Source organism: Melospiza georgiana, chromosome 4, assembly GCF_028018845.1.
Source record: "Melospiza georgiana isolate bMelGeo1 chromosome 4, bMelGeo1.pri, whole genome shotgun sequence".
In the NCBI taxonomy this organism is placed as follows: Eukaryota; Metazoa; Chordata; class Aves; order Passeriformes; family Passerellidae; genus Melospiza; species Melospiza georgiana.
The window spans coordinates 779,549-792,477 of record NC_080433.1 but is presented as its reverse complement, the minus strand read 5'-3'; the positions used below and the strand labels follow the sequence as shown (position 1 = coordinate 792,477).

The window sequence follows — 12,929 nt, the reverse complement described above, 5'->3', positions numbered from 1 at the left end:
GCAGCTGCAGCAGCTGGCACAGATGCCACCACCCCCCGTCACCCATCTGTCACCCCCAGGCCCCCCCCGGCACTTCCCGAGGCTCCGGACATAATCCGGGATCGGGGCCGGGCATCCATCGCTGCCACCTCTGAGCCGGGAATGTCACACGGGGGGGACAGGGTGACCCCAGGAACGGGCACAGCTGGACATGGACACAGAGTTTATTGGTGACCATGGGCAGGGGGACACGGTGACCATGGGGGACACAGGGTGGCCATGGGGAGGGGGACACAGTGGTGGCCATGGGGCAGTGTGGGGTTTCCAGGGGGAGTTTGGGGCTGGGGGTGTCTGTGGGGTGGGTATGGGGTTTCTGGGGGGCATTATGGGGCTGGAGGTGTCTGTGGGCAGGGCACAGGGTGTTTATGGGGTGGGACAAGGCACAGGGTGTTTATGGGGTTGAGCACAGGGTGTCCTTAGGGGGTACAGGGTGTTTATGGTGTGGGACAAGGTACAGTGTGTTTATGGGGTGGCACAGTGTGTTTACAGGGTGGGCACAGTGTGTTTATGGGGTGGGCACAGTGTGTTTACAGGGTGGCCACAGGGTGTTTATGGGATGGGACAAGGCACAGGGTGTTTATGGGGTTGAGCACAGGGTGTCTATGGGGTGGGCACAGGGTGTCCACAGGGGGTACAGGGTGTTTATGGTGTGGGACAAGGCACAGTGTGTTTATAGGGTGGCACAGTGTGTTTACGGGGTGGGCACAGCGTGTTCACAGGGTGGGCACAGCCACCAGGTGCCCCTGCCCTGAGCCCCGCTGTCCCTGGCCGGCCAGCGGCTGCTCAGGGGGTGTCCCCATTGTCCCCCTGTGCCAGCAGCAGATCCAGGTAGGCCCCAGAGATGAGGTCCTGTTCCCCAATCCCAAACTCCTGCAGCAGCTCCAGTGCCACGCGCTGCCCGTCCTCCTCGCTCTGCTCCGGCCGCAGCACCACCTGTGGGCACCCCACGGTCACCCAGGGTCACCAGGGTCACCTGGGGTCACCCGGGGTGCCACCCCCCCTGTCCCCTCACCTCCAGCTCCAGGAAGTCCCCAAGCCCCTGCACCTGGTCCAGGTGCAGCCGAGTCTGGCCCAGCAGGAACAGGAGCCGCTCCTTCCTCACCGTGCCCAGCACGCCCAGGGACTGCGACAGCACCGCCTGGGGACACAGGGACAGGGGTGACAGGGATGGCACAGGGACTCCACAGTGCCCAGGGACAAGGACAGCACCACCTGAGGACACAGGGGGTGACAGGGATGGCACAGGGGTTACAGGGGTGGCACAGCGGCTGACAAGGTGGCACACACAGGGACCCCAGGGCGCCCCCAGCCCCGCTCACCTGCAGCCCCTCGGGATCGGCCGTGGGGGTGATGCTGAACTTGGACAGTTTGGGGCCGGCGCTGTCAGGGCGCTCGTAGAAAATCAGCTCCCCCCGGCCATCCTGGGGACAGGCACAGGTGGGGACAAGTGAGGGACAGGGCCAGGTGAGCACGGGGCCAGGTGATCACAGGGCCAGGGCCAAGCCCCTCCTGCCACCCCTCACCTGTGTCCGGCGCAGCTTGAGCCGCCCCCGCGGCACCCGGAAGAACGTGTCGGTCTGGAGCAGCACCTGCCCGGCCCCGGGGCACACCTGGGGCGGCTTCTGCCCCTCACCCGTGCCCGGCCCGGCCCCGGGGCACACCTGGGGCGCTCCCTGCCCGGCCCCGGGGCACACCTGGGGCGCTCCCTGCCCTGCCCCGGGGCACACCTGGGGCGCTCCCTGCCCGGCCCCGGGGCACACCTGGGGCGCTCCCTGCCCTGCCCCGGGGCACACCGGGCACACCGGGCCCAGCCCCCGCAGCCTCAGGGCCGCCCTCAGCGCTTCCTCCCGCGCCCTCAGCCGCGCCTTCACCTCCACGTTCCGCCGCATCCCGCCGAGTGCGCCCATTGGCTGCGGCGCACGCGCCACCTCTCCGAGGCGTCTTTCTATTGGTCGATTACACCGTCAATCAACTAATCGCGTTGTTATTGGTTGGAGGCTGCCCGGGTGCCGCCCTGGCAGAGCGGGACGGGGCAGGGGCGACCATGGCGGCGGCGGCGGGGGGCCAGGGCTGCTGCAGCGAGGACGGCGATGTCCCCGCCGCTACCCGCCTGCAGGCCTACGCCTGGTGCCGCGAGTTTCTGTCCGGCTCCTGGAAGCTCATCGGCCCGGACGAGTTCGGCATCTGGCCCATCGGGTAGGAAGCGGAACGGGCGAGAGGCGTTCCCCCCCCCGCCCTCTCCGCGGTGGTCTCGTCCCGGGGTTTAGGGAAGCGTCCCTCCCAGCGGCCCCGGTTACCCCGGAGCGGTGTCCGTGTCCCCTCACAGTGGGCCCTCGCAATGGCCCTCACAGCGGCCCCGGTTACCACCGGAGCGGTGTCCCTGTCCCTTCACAGTGTCCCCTCACAGTGGGCCCTCCCAGTGGCCCCGGTTGCCCTCGGAGCGTTGTCCCTGTTCCCGGTGTCCCCTAGTTGCCCCCGTGACCAGTAGCCCGGTACCCCTCGGACTGGTGTCCCCAATTACCCTCCGGACCAGTGTCCCGGTCCCTTCCCCGACCCTTATCCCAGTCCCTCTCCCAGTGTCCCCAGCTGCCCCACCCCGAAGCAGCGTTCCCCGTCCCCCAGTGTCCCCAGCTGCGTTTGGCGCCGTGCCCCGGTGTCCCCTCCCAGTCTCGCCCTAGACCAGCATCCCTGTCCCACAGTGTCCCCCGGTTGTCCCCACGGACTGGTGTCCTAGTCCCTCTCCCAGCTGCCCCCAGTTTCCCCCTGGACCAGTACCCCAGTGCCTCTTCCAATGTCCCCAAGCATTGTCCCCAGGGACGGGAGGGGACAGACCCCCACGTGCTGTGCGGGTGGATCCCTGTCCCCAGTGTCCCCTCATGTCCCCAATGTCCCTGTCCCACAGAGGGGGCTCAGTAACCTGCTGTACAAGCGTGCGCTGCCCGGGTGGGTCAGTGTCCCCAATGTCCCCAATGTCCCTGTCCCACAGAGGGGGGCTCAGTAACCTGCTGTACAAGCGTGCGCTGCCCGGGTGGGTCAGTGTCCCCAATGTCCCCAATGTCCCTGTCCCACAGAGGGGGCTCAGTAACCTGCTGTACAAGCGTGCGCTGCCCGGGTGGGTCAGTGTCCCCAATGTCCCCAATGTCCCTGTCCCACAGAGGGGGGCTCAGTAACCTGCTGTACAAGTGTGCGCTGCCCGGGTGGGTCAGTGTCCCCAATGTCCCCAATGTCCCTGTCCCACAGAGGGGGGCTCAGTAACCTGCTGTACAAGTGTGCGCTGCCCGGGTGGGTCAGTGTCCCCAATGTCCCCAATGTCCCTGTCCCACAGAGGGGGGCTCAGTAACCTGCTGTACAAGTGTGCGCTGCCCAGGTGGGTCAGTGTCCCCAATGTCCCCAATGTCCCCAATGTCCCTGTCCCACAGAGGGGGGCTCAGTAACCTGCTGTACAAGTGTGCGCTGCCCGGGTGGGTCAGTGTCCCCAATGTCCCCAATGTCCCCAATGTCCCTGTCCCACAGAGGGGGGCTCAGTAACCTGCTGTACAAGTGTGCGCTGCCCGAGCACGTGCAGAGCGTGGGGGACGAGCCCCGGCAGGTGCTGCTGCGCGTCTACGGGGCCATCCTGCAGGTGAGGGGACAGTAACACCCCATGGGGACCCCCGGGACCCCAAACCCCATGAGGACCCCAGGGGAACCCCCCAGGACCCCCTGGGATTAGGATTTTGGGGTGCCTTCCCACTGGGGTAGGGGGTGTTGGGGCCATCCTGGAGGTCAGGGGACGGTGACACCTCAAATCCCAAGGGACCCCCCCAAACCCCGTGGGAGCCCCAAGGAACTCCTGGGATTAGGGTTTCTGGGTGCCCTCCTTCTGGGGTGGGGGTGCTGGGGTTTGGGGTTCTGAGGCTCCTTGGGGTGCTGGGTTTGAGGTCCCGTTTTTGGGGTGCCACTTTTGGGGGTGCTGGGCTGGGGGCCTGTTTTTGGGGTACCATTGTTTGGGGTGCCAGTATTGGGGGTGCTCGTTTGGGGGCCCGTTTTGGGGGGGCTGGTGTTGAATCCCAGTTTTGGGGTCTTGGTTTTGGGGTAACTGTATGGGAATCCTGGTTTTGGGGTCCAGTTTTGAGGGTGCTATTTTGGGGTCCCTATCTGGAGTCCCATTTTTGGGGTCCCTTTTGGGAGTCCTGATTTGGGGATCCCTATTTGTGATGCCATTTTTGGGGTCCTGATATGGGGATCCCTATTTGGTGTCCCAACTGGGAATCCCATTTTTCTTCCGGTTTTTGGGTTCCGTATTTGAGATCCTGTTTTTGGGGATCCCTGTTTGTTGTCCCGTGCTTTTGGTGTCCCAATTTGGGGCCCTGTTTTTGGAGATCCCTGTAGGTGTCCTGTGTTTTTTGTGTCCCAATTTGGGCTCCCATTTTTGGAAATCCCATTTTGGTGTCCCATGTTTTTTGTGTCCATATTTGGGGTCCTGTTTTTTGGGATTCCTGTGTTTTTGGGGTCCCAATCTGGGATTCCATTTTGGTGTCCCAATTTGGGGTCCCGTTTTTTTGGATCCCTATTTGGTGTCCCAGTTTGGGGTCCTGTTCTTGGGGATCCCTGTTTGTTGTCCTGTGGTTTTTGTGTCCCAGTTTGTGTCCCGTTTTTGGGGCTCCCATTTTGGTGTCCTGTGTTTTTTGTGTCCCGTTTTTGGGGCTCCCATTTTGGTGTCCTGTGTTTTTTTGTGTCCCGTTTTTGGGGCTCCCATTTTGGTGTCCTGTGTTTTTTGTGTCCCAATTTGGGGTCCCTTTTTGGGGCTCCCATTTTGGGGGTCCCATGTTTTTTATGTCCTCATTTGGGGTCCCGTTTTTAGGGATCCGTGTTTGGTGTCCTGTGTTTTTGGGGTCCCGTTTTTTGGGATTCCTGTTTGGTGTCCCAGTTTGGGGTCCTGTTTTTTTGGATCCCTGTTTGGTGTCCCGTGTTTTTTGTGTCCCGTTTTTGGGGCTCCCATTTTGGTGTCCCATGTTTTTTTGTGTCCCAATCTGGGATCCCATTTTGTGGTCCCATTTTTGGGGATTCTTGTTTGGTGCCCCGTGTTTTTTGCGTCCCAATCTGGGACCCCGTTTTTGGGGCTCCCATTTTGGTGCTCCATTTTCATGTCCCAATCCGTGTCCCCGTTTTGGGGCACCCCTGTCCCCCTCCTTCCCTGCAGGGCGTGGACTCGCTGGTGCTGGAGAGCGTCATGTTCGCCATCCTGGCCGAGCGCGCGCTGGGCCCGCGCCTCTTTGGGGTGTTCCCGCAGGGCCGCCTGGAGCAGTACCTGCCGGTAGGATCGGGGTCCCCCGCGCCCCCCGGGCCCCCCCGGGCCCCCCCAACGCCCCGTGCCCCCCCCAGAGCCGGCGGCTGCGCACCGAGGAGCTGCGGGACCCGCGCGTCTCGGCCGAGATCGCCGTCACCATGGCGCGCTTCCACGGCATGGCCATGCCCTTCAACAAGGAGCCCAAGTGGCTCTTTGGGACCATGGAGGGGTGAGGGGGCCTGATCCTGCTGGGAACGGGGAGGGGGGACTGAAATCCTACTGGGAACGGGGAGGGGGGACTGAAATCCTACTGGGAATGGGGAGGGGGGACTGAAATCCTACTGGGAATGGGGAGGGGGGACTGAAATCCTACTGGGAATGGGGAGGGGGGACCAAAATCCCACTGGGAACAGGGAATGGAATGAGGGGACACAAATCCTACTGGGAACAGGGAATGGGGTGAGGGGATACAAATCCTACTGGGAACAGGGAGGGGGGACCTGATCCCACTGGGAATGGGGACGGGGGACTGAAATCCTACTGGGAACGGGGAGGGGGGACCAAAATCCCACTGGGAATGGGGTGAGGGGACCCGATCCCACTGGGAATGGGGATGGAGGACTGAAATCCTACTGGGAATGGGGAGGGGGGACCAAAATCCTACTGGGAATAGGGAATGGGGTGAGGAGACACAAATCCTACTGGGAACAGGGAGGGGGGACCAAAATCCCACAGGGAATGGGGAGTGGGGACCCAAAATCCCACTGGGAATGGGGAGGGGGGACCAAAATCCCACTGGGAATGGGGAGGGGGGACACAAAATTCACAAAATCCTACTGGGAGAGGGGAGTGGGGACACAAAATCCCATTAGGAACGGGGATGGGGTGAGGGGAGGGAATGGGGAGGGGGGACCAAAATCCTACTGGGAACAGGAAATGGGGTGAGGAGACCCAAAATCCCACTGGGAGAGGGGAGTGCGGGCACAAAATCCCACTGGGAATGGGGGACCAAAATCCCACTGGGAGCAGGGACCCAAAATCCTACTGGGAATGGGATGGGGGACGAAAATCCCACTGGGAACAGGGAAGGGGGAGGGAGGACCCAAAATCCTACTGGGAATGGGGAGGAGGGGGACACAAAATCCCGCTGGGAACAGGGAGGGGGGACCAAAATCCTACTGGGAGCGGGGAGTGGGAACCCAAATCCCACTGACAGTGGGGAATGGGGACCCAAATCCCACTGAGGGAAGGAAGTGGGGGCCCCAAAATCCCATTGGGAAGACAGAATGGAGTGGGAGAGATCCAAATCCCAGCGGGATCACGAACTTGTGAGGGAGACCCAAACCCCATTGGGATCAGGGAGTGGGGACCCCAAACCCCATTGGGATCAGGGAGTGGGGACCCCAAACCCCATTGGGATCAGAGAGTGGGGACCCCAAATCCCAGCAGGTCCAGACCCTGGGGGTTTCCTGGCTGCTTCCAGCAGGTCCTGTGGGACACAGGGGAGACCTTTGGGTGGCCGGGGCTGGGCAGGCAGCTCTGAGGGTGCTGTCCCCGATGTCCCCTGTGTCCCCTGTGTCCGCGTGCTGCCCCCATGTCCCCACGGTCCCGTGTCCCCAGGTACCTGCAGCAGATCTCAGAGCTGACGTTCTCAGAGCCAGCGCAGCTGCAGCAGCTGGAGCAGCTCCGGGGCTACAACCTGGAGCAGGAGATGAGGAGCCTCAGGTCACTGCCACCCCCTGGGTGTCCCTCCGCTGTCCCCTGTCCCTGCCCAGCGTCCCCAGGGCAGGGATCCTGCGGGGCCGGGGCGTCCGTGGTTCTGTCCTTCCCTTTGTCCCCCTCTGTCCACGGTGTCCCCTGTGTTTCCCCATGTCCTACATATCCCTGTGTGTCCCCGTGTCTCTGGTGTCCCCGTGCCCCCCCTGTCCCTGGTGTCACCTGTGTTCCCTGTATCTGTGTCACCTCTATCTCCTGGCGTCACCCATGCCTTTGTTCCTCTGTGTCCCACATGTCCCCATGTCCCTGTGTCCCTGTGTCCCCCATGTCCCTCGGCTGTCCCCCTGTCCCCACCCTGGTCCCCCAGCCCCTCCCCTGTCCCCTCTGAGCCCCTCTCGTCCCTCAGGGACCTGCTGGAGGCCACCCCATCCCCGGTGGTTTTCTGCCACAACGACGTGCAGGAGGGTGAGTGCCGTGGGTGGCCGTCCCCCAGACCCCCCCCAAAGCCCCCAGAACCCCACAAATCCCCCATAAATGCCCCAAACCCCAACCCCACAGGGAACATCCTGCTCCTGGCGGGGCGCGAGGCCTCCTCGGAACGGCTCATGCTCATCGACTTCGAGTACAGCAGCTACAACTACCGGTGGGCTTGGGGGTCCCCGGGGGGCTTTGGGGGTCCCCGGGGGGGTTTGGGGGGTTCCCGGGGGTCCCTCATGTTCCATGATCCCACTGGGATTTCCCCACTCCTGCTCACCTTCCGTGGTCCCGGTGGGATTTAGGAGCTCCTCCTCACAAGTCTCTGATCCTGGGGGATTTTGGGGGTCCCTGGGGGGATTTTGGGGTGTCCCTGGGGGTCCCTCACACTCCATGATCCCACTGGGATTTGGGGGCTTCCTGCTCATATTCCTGGTGGGATTTAGGGGCTCCCCCTCCTGCGTCCCGGCTTTGTTTTTAGGGAGATTTTAGGGGGTCCCTGGAGGCTTTTGGAGGATGGCAGTTTGGGAGTCCCTGGAGGATTTGGGCTCCCTATGGGCTCCCCACACTCCATGACCCCACTGGGATTTGGGGGCTTCCTGCTCATATTCCACGGTCCCAGTGGGATTTAGGGTCTCCCCATCACCGCTCCATGACCCCGTTGGGATTTGGGGTTTCACCTCTCTGCTCCACTATCATGCTGGGATTTGGGGTCGCCCTGTCCCCGCTCCATGATCCCGGTGGGATTTGGGGCTTTAATCCCCTCTGCAGGCTCCCAGGGGGGTTTGGGGCTCACAGTGGGGTCAGTGCTGATCCCTCAGTGGGTTTGGGGCTCACAGTGGGGTCGGTGCTGATCCCTGGGTGATTTTGGGGCTCACAGTGGGGTCGGTGCTGATCCCTGGGTGATTTTGGGGCTCACAGTGGGGTCGGTGCTGATCCCCAGTGGGTTTGGGGCTCACAGTGGGGTCGGTGCTGATCCCTGGGTGATTTTGGGGCTCCCAGTGGGGTCGGTGCTGTGTGACCCCCCCGTTGCAGGGGCTTTGACCTGGGCAATCACTTCTGCGAGTGGGTTTACAGCTACAGCCACGAGAGCTGGCCCTGCTTCCAGGCACACCCCGAGCACTTCCCCAGCCGCCAGCAGCAGGTCTGGGGGGCCTTTGGGGAGGGGGCCTTTGGGGTCCCAGGGGGGTCCCTTGGGGCTGGAAGGTCCCCTGGGGGTGTCCCTTGGGACTGGGCAGGGGTCCCTTGGGGAAGTCCTTTGGGGACAGGGAGGGGTCCCTTGGGGTGGATGAGTCCCTTGGAGGGGTCCCTTGGGGCCAGGGGTCCCTTTGGGGGTCCCTTTGGGGGTCCCTTTGGGGGTCCCTTTGTGCTCCCAGCCCCATGTCCCCCTCCCCAGCTCCATTTCATCCGCCCTTACCTGTCTGAGTGCTCGGGGGTCCCTTTGGGGGTCCCTTGGGGGTCCCAGCCCCGTGTCCCCCTCCCCAGCTCCATTTCATCCGCCATTACCTGTCTGAGTGCTCGGGGGTCCCTTTGGGGGTCCCTTGGGGGTCCCAGCCCCGTGTCCCCCTCCCCAGCTCCATTTCATCCGCCATTACCTGTCTGAGTGCTCGGGGGTCCCAGGGCTGGGCAGGGGTCCCTTTGGGGGTCCCTTTGGGGGTCCCTTTGGGGGTCCCTTTGGGGTCCCAGCCCCGTGTCCCCCTCCCCAGCTCCATTTCATCCGCCCTTACCTGTCTGAGTGCTCGGGGGTCCCTTTGGGGGTCCCTTTGGGGGTCCCAGCCCCGTGTCCCCCTCCCCAGCTCCATTTCATCCGCCATTACCTGTGTGAGTGCTCAGGGGTCCCAGGGCTGGGCAGGGGTCCCTTTGGGGGTCCCTTTGGGGTCCCTTGGGGGTCCCAGCCCCGTGTCCCCCTCCCCAGCTCCATTTCATCCGCCATTACCTGTGTGAGTGCTCAGGGGTCCCAGGGCTGGGCAGGGGTCCCTTTGGGGGTCCCTTTGGGGGTCCCTTGGGGGTCCCAGCCCCGTGTCCCCCTCCCCAGCTCCATTTCATCCGCCATTACCTGTCTGAGTGCTCAGGGGTCCCTTTGGGGGTCCCTTTGGGGGTCCCTTTGGGGGTCCCTTTGGGGTCCCAGCCCCGTGTCCCCCTCCCCAGCTCCATTTCATCCGCCATTACCTGTCTGAGTGCTCAGGGGTCCCTTTGGGGGTCCCTTTGGGGTCCCTTGGGGGTCCCAGCCCCGTGTCCCCCTCCCCAGCTCCATTTCATCCGCCATTACCTGTCGGCGCTGTCGGGCGGCCCCGGGCGGGCCCCGCCGGAGGAGCAGGCGCGCCTGGAGGAGGAGATGCTGCGGGAGATCGAGCGGTACCGGGGGGCTCGGGGGGCTTCGGGGGATCCTCACTGGGATTTGGGGGGATTTGTGCCTCTATATGGGGTCTCTGTGCCGCTTTTGGGGGTGTCCGTGCCGCTTTTGGGGTCCTCTGTGTGATTTAGGGGGGTCTTTGCACATCCATTGGGGGGTGTCTGTGTCACTTTTGGGGGTGTCTGTGGGATTTGGGGGGGGGTCTTTGTATCTCTGTTTGGGGTTTCCGTGCCACTTTTGGGGTCCTCTGTGCCAAGATTTAGGGTTTCTATGCCCTCATTTGGGGTCCTCTGTTCCACTTTAGGGTCCTCTGTGCTGCTTTTGGGGTCCTCTGTGTGATTTTGGGGGGGGTCTTTGTACCTCTGTTTGGGGTTTCCGTGCCACTTTTGGGGTCCTCTGTGCCAAGATTTGGGGTTTCTGTGCCCTCATTTGGGTTCCTCTGTGCCACTTTTGGGGCCCTGTGTGGTTTTTTGGGGGTCTTTGCACTTCCACTGGGGGTCTCTGTGCCGCTCTGGGATGTCTGGGCCACTTTTGGGGTCATCAGTGGGATTTTTGGGGGGCTTTGTACCTCTATTTGGGGCCCTCTGTGCCCCCATTTGGGGCCCTCTGTGCCCCCATTTGGGGTCTCTGTGCCCCCATTTGGGGTCTCTGTGCCACTTTTGGGGTCTCTGTGCCATTTTTAGGCTCCCCTGCCCCACGCCCCCCTCCCGTGGGTGTTTTTGGGGTGCCCGGGGCGGGGTTTGGGGTCTCACCCCCCTTTTCCCCCCAGCTTCACCCTGGCCTCACATTTCTTCTGGGGGCTCTGGTCCGTGGTGCAGGCCAAGATCTCCACCATCCACTTCGGGTACCTGGTGAGTTTTGGGGGGCACTGTGCCCCCGTGGGGTGTGGGGGGCTGCACAACCCCCCGAACACACCTTTGGTCCCCTTTTCCCTTATTTCCCCTCCCTTTCCCCTCCGTCCCCCCTTTTCTCCCCCTTCTTCCCCCCATTTTCCTCCTTTCCCCTTTCTTTCCTCTTTTCCCAATTTACCCCCTGTTTTCTCCCCCTTTTCTCCAATTTTTCTCCCGTTTTCCCACTTTTTCTCCCATTTCCCGACTTTTCTCTCCTTCCCTGCCCTTCCCTCCCTCTTTCCCCCTTCTCCTTTTTTCGCCCCATTTTCCCCCTTCTTCCCCCCTTTTCCACAATTTTTCCCCTTTCTTTCCTTTTTCCCGATTTGCCCCCCACTTTCCCCTCATTTTCCCCATTTTTCTCCCATTTTGCCCCTTTTATCCCCCCTTTTTTCCCCCTTTTCCCTCCATCCCTGCCCTTACCTCCTTCTTTCCCCCTTCTCCCTTTTTCCCCTCATTTTCCCCTTTTCCCCCCATTTTTTCACCTTTCCCCTTTCTTTCCTTTTTTCCCAATTTACGCCCATTTTCTCCCCTTTTTTCCCAAATTTTCTCCCATTTTCCCCTATTTTTCCCCCCCTTTTCCCTCCTGCCCTGCCCTTTCCTCCCTTTTTCCCCCTTTTCTCCCCTTTTTCCCTCCCTTTCCCCCCTTTATCCCATTTCCCCCCCTTTTTTGCCCTTTCCCACCCTTTTTAACCCCTTTTCCCCCCTTTTTTGCCCATTTCCCCTTTTCCCTCCTTCCCCGCCCTTTCCTCCCTCTTTCCTCTTCCCCCTTCTCCCCTTTTCCTCCTCCTTTTCCTCCTCCTTTTGCTCCCCCCTTTTAACCCCTTTTTAACCCCCTTTTAACCCCTTTTTAACCCCCTTTTTAACCCCTTTTTAACCCCCTTTTAACCCCTTTTTCGCCCCATTTCCCCCTTTTTCCCCAGGATTACGCCCAGAGCCGTTTCCAGGCCTATTTCCAGCACAAGGCTCGCTGCTCCTGAGGGGATCCCCCAAACCCGCCCCCCCCCCGGGCTCTGGGGGGGCGTTGGGACGGTTGGGGGCTTTTGTAACGGTTTGGGGGGGCCCCGGCAGTTCGGGGGGCGCCGCCACAACGGTTCGGGGGGGGGCTGAGCCCCGGGACCCCCCGCACGCCGGGACTCGGCAGCAGAGGTGGGTGGGACCCCCCCCCAGTAAGGGTGGGATTTGGGGTGGGGGCTGCGGGCACCCCCAGATCCGCACTCCTGGCCAGTAACGGGGGTTCGGGGAGGGTTTGGGGGGTTCGGGGTGCGGCACAGGGGGTGGGGGAGCCCCGTTTGTACCTCAGTGCCCCCCTGCGCCCCCCGCCCGCAGCTCTGGGGCCGGGGGGCTCCCGGGGTCGCCCCGTTGCGACAGCAGAATGTAAAACTCAGACCAATAAAGCCGCGCTGGGGCCGGCGCTCGAGTCCGCCTTCCCAAATCCCGCCCCAAATCCCACCCTAAACCCCACCCTAAATCCCACTTTATTCCCGCCCCAAATCCCACCCTAAATCCCACCCTAAACCCCACCCTAAATCCCGCCCCTTCAGATTCCTCCATCCCAAATCCCACCCTCGAATTCCCCCTTCCCAAATCCCGCCCTAAATCCAACCCCCTCGAATTCCCCCTTCCCAAACCCCGCCCTAAATCCAACCCCCTCGAATTCCCCCTTCCCAAATCCCACCCCCAAATTCCCGACTGCTCCTCCTGCCCCCTCCCCAAATGCGCTCCCCGGGACCCCCCAATCGCCGTCGGTGGGGGGGGGGGGGGTCACAAGGGACACACGGGGGGTGACATGGGGGGAGGTCTTTGGGGTGGGGGTCGCGAGTGCTGCAGACCCCTCCCCGTGTCCCCTCAGGGCGGGGACAGGGGGCAGGGAGTGGACAGGGGACAGGGAGGTGACACTCGGGGTGACGGGCAGGTGACAACTGGGACGGGGGCCAGAGGTCGGGCAGGTGACAAACAGGTGGCAGGCAGGTGACAAACAGGTGGCAGGCAGGTGACAGGCAGTGCAGGGAGCAGGTGACAGGCGGGGCACAGGGACACCGGGGCACGGACACCCGGAGCCCCCGCAGCCCGTGGCAGAGCCACTGTCCCTGTCCCCAGGATGTGTGTCCCTGTCCCGGGTCCCTGTCCCTGTCCCTGATATGTGTCCCTGTCCCGGGTCCCTGTCCCGGTCCGCGTGTCCCTGTCCCGG

General features: G+C 62.7%; 2 protein-coding genes across 2 annotated transcripts; one reads left to right on the top strand and one right to left on the bottom strand.

The window, feature by feature from the left end:
- Positions 1-325: 325 nt before the first annotated feature.
- Positions 326-1,928, bottom strand: LOC131082365 (uncharacterized). The gene is made up of 4 exons (XM_058022228.1): positions 1,563-1,928; positions 1,359-1,460; positions 1,052-1,177; positions 326-972 (listed from the first exon to the last, which is right to left on the bottom strand). Exons 1-4 carry the CDS (start codon positions 1,926-1,928, stop codon positions 823-825), a joined length of 744 nt encoding a protein of 247 aa, XP_057878211.1. The 3' UTR covers positions 326-822.
- A 135-nt stretch (positions 1,929-2,063) lies between these two features.
- On the top strand, positions 2,064-11,922 carry CHKB (choline kinase beta). The gene is made up of 11 exons (XM_058022787.1): positions 2,064-2,235; positions 3,553-3,661; positions 5,222-5,335; positions 5,404-5,537; positions 6,929-7,033; positions 7,431-7,489; positions 7,583-7,667; positions 8,534-8,642; positions 9,747-9,853; positions 10,621-10,702; positions 11,662-11,922. The coding sequence occupies exons 1-11, from the start codon at positions 2,084-2,086 to the stop codon at positions 11,716-11,718; spliced, it is 1,113 nt and encodes a 370-aa protein (XP_057878770.1). The 5' UTR covers positions 2,064-2,083; the 3' UTR covers positions 11,719-11,922.
- Positions 11,923-12,929: the final 1,007 nt, after the last annotated feature.